Source organism: Lasioglossum baleicum, chromosome 19 (assembly GCF_051020765.1).
Source record: "Lasioglossum baleicum chromosome 19, iyLasBale1, whole genome shotgun sequence".
Classification (NCBI taxonomy): Eukaryota; Metazoa; Arthropoda; class Insecta; order Hymenoptera; family Halictidae; genus Lasioglossum; species Lasioglossum baleicum.
The window spans coordinates 2,957,332-2,965,707 of NC_134947.1; the positions used below are offsets into that span (position 1 = coordinate 2,957,332).

At 43.1% G+C, this 8,376-nt stretch overlaps 1 protein-coding gene across 1 annotated transcript; it reads left to right on the forward strand.

Annotated features, from left to right (window-relative positions):
• The first annotated feature begins 6,759 nt into the window (after nucleotides 1-6,759).
• Nucleotides 6,760-7,920, forward strand: LOC143218566 (anillin-like). Its single transcript, XM_076443798.1, has 3 exons — nucleotides 6,760-6,930; nucleotides 7,010-7,472; nucleotides 7,648-7,920. Exons 2-3 carry the CDS (start codon nucleotides 7,353-7,355, stop codon nucleotides 7,876-7,878), a joined length of 351 nt encoding a protein of 116 aa, XP_076299913.1. The 5' UTR covers nucleotides 6,760-6,930; nucleotides 7,010-7,352; the 3' UTR covers nucleotides 7,879-7,920.
• The last annotated feature ends 456 nt before the right edge of the window (nucleotides 7,921-8,376 follow it).

Below are 8,376 nucleotides of genomic sequence, written 5' to 3' on the forward strand. Positions count from 1 at the left end.
GTTGTGAGTTTGTAAGTTCATTGCTCAATTCTATGAGCACATTTTTATTCAACAATGTAACTCAGGCATGCGTGCATCAACAGCACATTGTAATTATATCGATCATTATTCGGTAACGTTGACTAGAAAGCTGAATAAAGAATCTCATTGTGAATTGTTAATTTTGCATTCAATACTTTTAACACGTTCCGTGCAGAGCCGTTTTTGCTCGACAACTAAACAAACTTATGTGTTTTGTTCTACACTGCAGTTTTTATAATGCCTCATTCTTTTGGTGGAAATATATTCTACAGTGTTAAACTTGTTATAGAATACATGTTTTTAGAGCATTAAATAAATATGTCAGCGTGTAAATACCACCGGTGGTACACGTGGCATGGAACGTGTTAACTGTATTGTATTTTACTCTCAAGATTAGTTTATTATAAAGTTAACGTTAACCAGGTGGATATCCTGCGGAATATTGTGAAAATCATTAGAGACACATGTACTTACTTAATATTAGAAATCGCGGTTTTGAACGTGTATTAAAATACACTTGTACACGTGTATAACGAGCCATATAAGGTAATGTCTTACCATATGCGAGAAAGATGTCATTTTGCTAGCAAAATGTGACGTCCATCCAAATACAATGAAAATAAAATATCAGGTAACTTATTTCAATTTTAAAGACTTACCCATAACGGCGTTGGTTCTCCAATTCCCATAGATTCGACACATTTAAATCTCACTCCAGATGTATAGGAAGCTAATGTGTGTGTGAACGTAAAGGTAATCATTTCAGTTCTTGCTACTAACAGTAGAGGAGCTAATTTATTGTATTTGATCGTAGAACCGGCATGATATTTCGTGCCAATTCTACAATCATTGGCAAGGGAGGTGAGGGGCGGGGGAAAATGGGGTGCCGGTTCTACGATTTTATGTTAGAACCGGCATAACATTAAGCGCCGGTTCCACCATAATTGGGTGGTGGGGGGCGGGGGAAATATGGTATGCCGGTTCAACAATCAATGGAGCGATGCGTTTATTGCGAAATAGAGAGCGTTACTGACGTGAAAGAGAACAATACAAAGAAAAAGAAAAGATTACATAGTATTTACTAAATTTACATAATATTTACTAAATATAAACAGAGAACGTATTTATGTAACGCCTGTGTTACTTGAGGCCTGAGCGTGATCAACGACTGTCCAGAGCTAACATACATTCTGAAAAACAAATTTTTGGGCTACAGGTAACAAAAAATAATTAACACAATTTTACGAAATACAATTTATTCAATTAATTTTCTATTTTGGTACAAAAAAAAACTAAAATGTTTACGTTCTCAGGTAGAAAACGTGTTCTTTTTCGCGTGACAATATTACCCGCCGTTGAAAAACAACGTTCGGAACTATCCGACGTTGCCGGTATCGCCAAATACTTCATTGCAAGTTTTGCAATTGTCGGATATTTGCTTATCCGCGACTTCCACCACTCATGCGGACATAGATCAAACCGTATCTGTGGTTCCGCAATGTATTTTTCATATTCGCTGTGTATGTCGGACATGTCAACAATCTCGTCATTATATAAAAATTGTAACGCTGTTTGTTGCAATTTGTTATCTACATTCCTATTTGCTGTTTCATTTGGAAAACTTTCTAATGTGTTTTTTATTTTGCTACGAATTTTAATTCTTGTGCGAGGAGATTCGTGCTCTAAATCTTTGTAACGAGGGTCGAGGAAGCAAGAAATTTGGGTTATTGTTGTAGTACTCTCTTCATTAAAATTTAACTGAAATCGGATCTTTATTTCCAAAAGTACTGTTTCTTTAAATACTCTAATAACCTCGTTATCTGTTTCTAAAATATTTAAATGGTTTTCTATTAATTTTTTGAGTAATGGTCTTACCATTGACACTGACGCATTTTTTTCACCACAAAACAACGTGGTTATTATTTGTAATGGTTTTAAAACGTTTAATAAACTATCTATGGTTTCCCATTGACATTCTGTTACCCCCAAATTTCTTGCCGTGCTTAAATTAGTAATTGCTCTGTCTGCAATTACATTAGTTATACTGCATCTATTTTCACGAATACGTTCTAACATAAAAAAGGTCGAATTCCATCTCATAGAACAACATTGTAACAATGTCGTTTTCTATATTCCAAGTTGCATTTTTCTGATTTCCAGGGCCTTTTTTGCGACGTTGGAATGTTTGAAATGCCCAACTATTTTACTGCAACGGCGAATAGTTTGTTCTACAATGTCTTCCGTAAGTGCCTTCTTGATTGCAAGCTGCAGAGTGTGAGCTGCACACGCTACGTTTTCAATTTCCTCACTCATCAATGAAATTGCATTTTTTATGTTGGAATCGTTGTCTGTCACTATCGAAACAACTTTATTTGTTATTTCCCAATCGTCCGATGTCTTTTTTAATTCATTAGCGATATTTTCCATTTCATGAGGTGTATGACTGTATGTTCCATTGTTTGTCAATAAATTGTACAGTGAGTGTAATGTATGTATCTTGTGTCAACGAAGACCAAGATACGAGAGGATAACGTAGCAATTTTGTCGCGTGAGAACGTTGATCGTATCGATTTGTTTTCGTTAACGTTTATTTCGTTGTTAGATTTTTTCTACGATAAATCTGGTTTCGTGTGAGAAATTTGAATTTGTTCGAAATAAATATTTTTGAAGGAAGATCGGAGAAACGCGATGTTTCGTTTAGACGAATATTTTTGTTTTTTTAACTATTTCGCGAACACTGTTCGGAACAGCATCGTTCGACAGACGATGGATTCGGAAATAAATTTGGGTAGCGATTCGAGCGTGTTTCGTCGTTGCGGAAATTGGCGTTGTACGGACGGTATCGAGCATTGTCGCGTGGTAAATGGGTTCGGAGGTACATTTGGTTTGCAGTTTTAGCGTTTCGCCGAAACGGCGCGGCGCGGCGTACCGCGAAGACGTTGCGGATATAGATAACTAAATCGGATTACGACGTAAAATTTACGAAGTATTCGTATAATAATTGAAATATTTCTACGAAAAGTAGCGTCAGATCGGGGTGTACGAGTTCGCGGGACGCGATTCCACGTAATTCGATTCGCGTGAAATACGTATCGCGAAACGATCGAGTGAAAGGTTTATGAAAATTTCGCCGTTGCCGGAAACGGCGTTGCGCGAACACGTGGCGGATGTAGATAAGGAAGTTTTTGCGTGTGCGTGCGTGTGTGCGTGCGTGTTTTCGTAAATCGAATTAGAACGCAGAATTTACGAAGTAGGTATTCGTGTAATAATTAATATTTTTATATTAAAGTTGCGTCGTATCGGATTCTACGAGTTCACGTACCGGTTTGCTAACTTATGCGACGAGTGAACAGCTTCGCGTGCGTAACCGAGGACGCTACGACAACGATGAACTCTTTAAGTGTAAACAGATGTTTGGCAACGAGGGGGGTAAAGGCGCGAAGGGGCGTGAGGAGGGGAAGGTGGTGCCGAAGGGACCGCGGGGAGCGATAGGCGTTCCCGCGGGAGAAGGGACCTTCGCCGGTGGGGATGCCTCCGCGGTTGGCTGCTCGGGTCACCGAGACGACAGCTGCGGGGTGGGAACGGAGGCGTGGGCGAGCTCGTCGCTATTGGAGGAAGGAGGGGTCAGGGGGTGGCTCGGTGGACTGGGCGGAGACGTCCCGGTCCTTTGGGTCGCCGGGCTCGGGACCAGGGTTGCCCGATGCTGCCCCTTACGTTTCCGTCCCTCGCCACCAAGCTGCGTTAAGCCTGCCTTCGCTTCCCCCACTCTTACCACTGCCGCTGCCGCGTGCCGCGTGGAGCATGCTACCGAGTGGCACAGAAAACACCGTACGCTTATACAAGCTGATTTGCTTCGGAAAGGTAGGCTATACTGCTATAATGAAATAAATTTATTCGTGTATTGTTAAATAAACACAAATTGAGGTTTGAAAAATGTATAGAGGGAAGAGGGGCGGGGCTCTTCTCGAGACAGCGGCGAGTAAGGGGGTGGGAAGGAGTTCCTCCTCTCCGGGGAATTATCTCTTTTCCGAGACGGTACATTTCTCGCGGAGATCGGCGCGTTCGCGACCCGTGATCTGGTCGAGATCGGGCGGGGAGCGGACGGAACGGTTCTCCGAGTGTAAACCGTTTCGAAGGGATTCGAGGGGAGATTCGGTAACGAGCTACGGGTGTCGAGTCGGCGGATTCGCGCCGCCGGTTTCGAGCTCGGTGTTCGGGCGAATGTCACCGGGTGCGCGTCGAGCGACATCGCGGGGGTTACAAAGTACTCGAGGGGCTGTATACCTTCGAATTTGCCGAGATGGGTCTCGAGGGATGAGGGGTAGGAGGGAAACCCGCGTCTACGGGTGGGAGTTTTCGCGGCGACGGTAGCAGCGACGGCGGAACGTATCGCGTTTTCGAAACGACAGATATGCGAATTTTTGTTTGATTCGTTGTTCCGGAGTTAACTTCGTTAGATCGTTGACGCGCCCGAAAACGTTTCCGCGGGATTGATCGTTTTCGATTAATCATTATCCGAATGTTCTCGGGAACGTTCCGGCAATCTTCTCTATCGTCTGTGCGAGAACGCGGAGGTGGCGACGGAGGCGACGGAGGCGCGGGCCGCGGTGTTTCGAAGATGGGGGTCTGCTGCGCTCGCGGCGTTCAAACGGATCACATCGTACGCGCGCACTTGCTTGCGAGTTTTCACGGTGACAGCAGCAGGGACAGCATAGCGTTCCGCGATTTTAAGTAGAACATAAAATGTGGATACGCGAAACAATCTACGAGAAGGTAACGATATTTTCTTTAAATTTTTCGAGATATCAATCTCGATCGATCATTGACGCGTCGAAACGTTTCCACGCGCGATTAATCGTTTCGTTGATCGCGTTATCGTTATTTTTCCAGAAAATTTGTTTCGTCGATTCTTTCTCGTCTAGCGGTACGCGACGACGGCGGCGTTGGCTGCGACGGTGGAAACGTCGTTGGCGGGGGATGGGGATGTGCTGCGCTCGCGTCGACACCGCACACCGTCTCGTCGCTGTTCTTTGTCCGAATGTGTGTGTGTGTGTGTGTGTGTGTGTGTGTGTACCGTGTCTCCTGTGACGATCCGATCGACAAAGGCGAGTCCAAAGTGATCGTAATCGATGCCCTCGGCGAAACCGCCGAGACAGTGTAATCCGTGTGTGATATTTTGTCTCGATTGATCGAGCGATGTAAGGTTTTTGGCGTATACCGCTGTTCCGGCAAACCGGTGCGCATCCGATCGGCTTTACCGACCTCGCGTGGCCACGATCGGATGACGTCACGTCGTCGCGGCACCCCCCACCCTGTGTCCGCGGAATCGAGAGCTCTATTCACTCTGTTAACGGACACCGCGTTCGACACATAACCGTTGGCAGTAGTCAATAAACGCGTTATACACACGTCACGGAAGGAAATTGGTTTGTACGGAAAAATATTCGTATCGTCGCGCGAAGAGACGCGTGTTACGTTGCGAAAATATACGCGGTCGAATCGCGTCGAGCTTTGATCGGACCACCCCGTGTACTAGTTTGTTTTTGTCGAATATCGTTGACGAATCTGTTTCGGTTATTCGGTAATCGAAGGGATACACTGAAATCCCGGAACGTTATCGTGTTCTCGTTTCGTCGAACGAAACGAAATCGTCGTTCGTACCCGGTTTCGTCGAGCCGGAATAAGGGGAAAAAAAGAAGAAAATATGATTCCTAGAATTTTGATGTTCGAGAAAAGAGAAACGAGAAAAAAAAACGTTGCGAATATTCGAAGGAGAGCAACGCGGCCGCAGACGAGCGCGGATAACGAAGATTTTGCTGTACGCGCGTATACGAGGATAATGTGGATTTTTCGTTGCGCGCGAACGTTGATCGCGTATCGAAATAATTCGTCAACGCTCGTTTCGTTATTTTTCGAATATTCTCGGCGACGAATCTGTGTTCGTGTCGCGACAATTCAGTTCATTCGAGATAAATGTTGCGAGGAACAGCGGAGAAACGTGTTATTTCGTTCACGCGACTATCCGTTTCACGCATCTTTTACAGACGGTTCGTTGAACGGAGCACGCTGTCCGGCTGGCAGATTCGGAAATACATTTCGGTGGCGGTTCGAGCGTTTTTTCCGCCGAGGGAAACGACGTTGTACGCGGACATCGTCGAACAGCGTCGTTCGGCGAGTGGATTCGGAATTCAATTTCGATCGCGGTCTGACCTTTTCGCCGGTGTACGAAATGGCGTTCCGCGGATATGTAGCGAATGTACATAACGAAGTTTTTTTTTTGCGCGCGCGTGCGTGCGTGCGTGCGTGGTGTCATCGTTGTTCTTGCGATGAATATCGTTCGGCGATCTGCGACGTTTCGATCGTTTTCTTCTTTGATCGACGACGACGAGGACGACCAGGAGTACGACGAATCGAAGAATTGAAGAATCTCTTGAATGATCCTTGATCCTTGGAATGACTCGTTCCTGGAGTGTCGTTCTTCTTGACTGTTGTTACTTCTGTCGGTGTCATCTTCGGTGTAGATGCATCGATCTTCATTATGGATTGGCGCTCTATAAGATTTGCTCCCTTGGGCGCGCCTCTGTTCCCTGGGGAGAACTTCTCGTTTCCCGACCTTTGCTGAGAGTAGGGTACAATCTCACCAGATTCCACCTTAGCTTTGAATTTATAACATTCCTTAATCATATATGATCTAGTTTTTTACAATAATTACAAGTAACAGGTGGAATATTCGTTTCAGCTTGGTTACTGATCCCTGCTTGTCTGTTGGGTCTCGGATTGCCGTTGTCGCTCCTATCATTGTTATTGGTAGGGTCGGAACGCCAGCGTGATGCCGCGTGTAATCTTGCCTTGGAGGCTGTTGATATCGATATTGCATCTGAGACGAATTTCTTCGATCTCTGAGATTAGGTTGGAATGCTCTCATTCTCTCCTCTTCCTGTTGCATTTGTTTCGAGACTTTAAATGCATTGGCGTATGCTTCTTCTAGATTTCTATTTCCTTCCAATTGTACTCTGACACGAATATTAGATGGTAGACCGTTTAAAAATGCTTGCGATTCATGCCTGCGTTTTCCGACAATGAAATTACATGATTTGTACAAAAGTATTACAATTACGTTCGAGATTTACTGGCTTGAAACACTACCTGAAGTTATACCACATGATATTAAGTATCATATTCATAATGGTAACGGATGCAGTAACAATTGCAATAAAAAGGTAAGCACATTTTGGTGCACAATCGTATACAGTTTCAATAAATAGTGATATGTTTCGCAGCTTGCAAATAAAACTTCTAAAAAGTTTTTAAAACAAGAAAGCCGATTAGTAATGCCAAGCGTTCAAAGTCTGGCTGGCCCATCTGCTGTTCGATTCCCAGCATTTCAATTGTCTGGCTACGTTATTTTCAGTCTGAAGGAAGTGCATCGACAGCAATTTACATTAAATAAGGTTAGCATTAATGATACAATGCAATGTATCTCCTTAGAGCTTATTACATGCAACTAACTCCTTTTTACATGACGTGAAAGAATATTTTCTTAAAAAATAAAATAGGACATGTATAAACAAAAAGTGCGTACAAATTGAACAATGTAAAAATCATATATTTTTCAACAATTATTAGGTACCATCGCAATCGCCATTAGAGGGACGACTACAGATGCATGTTTCTTGCGAGCTTTCGGTATCGGTGGAGCATAGAGGATTTCTAACAATGTTCGAAGATATTTCTGGAATTGGAGCCTGGAATCGTAAATGGTGCTTACTTAAAGGATCGACGTTATCGTATTGGGAATATCCTGACGACGAAAGGAAGAAAACTCCCATTGGAAATTTAGATTTGCAAAGTAAATAAATATGTTTAATATCGATCGAACCGTTGCGCCCCGAAAGCATTAAAAAATGTATTAACAGCAATTACGATCGATAGAAGAAACATATTCTAAATGTAAAATCTTTGAAGGGCCCCGCACAAGAAAGTGTGGCGGGCCGCGGATTGCTCATCCCTGTGGTCTATAGTCTATGTATAGTCTATAGGTTTATTATAAAACTTTGTGGTACAAAGCGGTCCGAATGACCAGTCCTAGATTTTTATTTCACAATTATTGAAATTATAAGTATGCTTTCATAATAAATCATTTAATAAATATCTTTATTAGAGCACGTATTAAGTCTAAATAAATTAATCCTTATCATATTTGTAAGCCTGTTACTTTTATAGTTTTATATTTATTGTATGATCTTACTTTTAAATCAAGTTTATCTCAACGTCAACCAACGCGACTGTCGTGTGTTCCTTTTATGTCTGGAAAAATAACTTATTGACGACAAGCGTTCTGTGATTTTTAGTCAA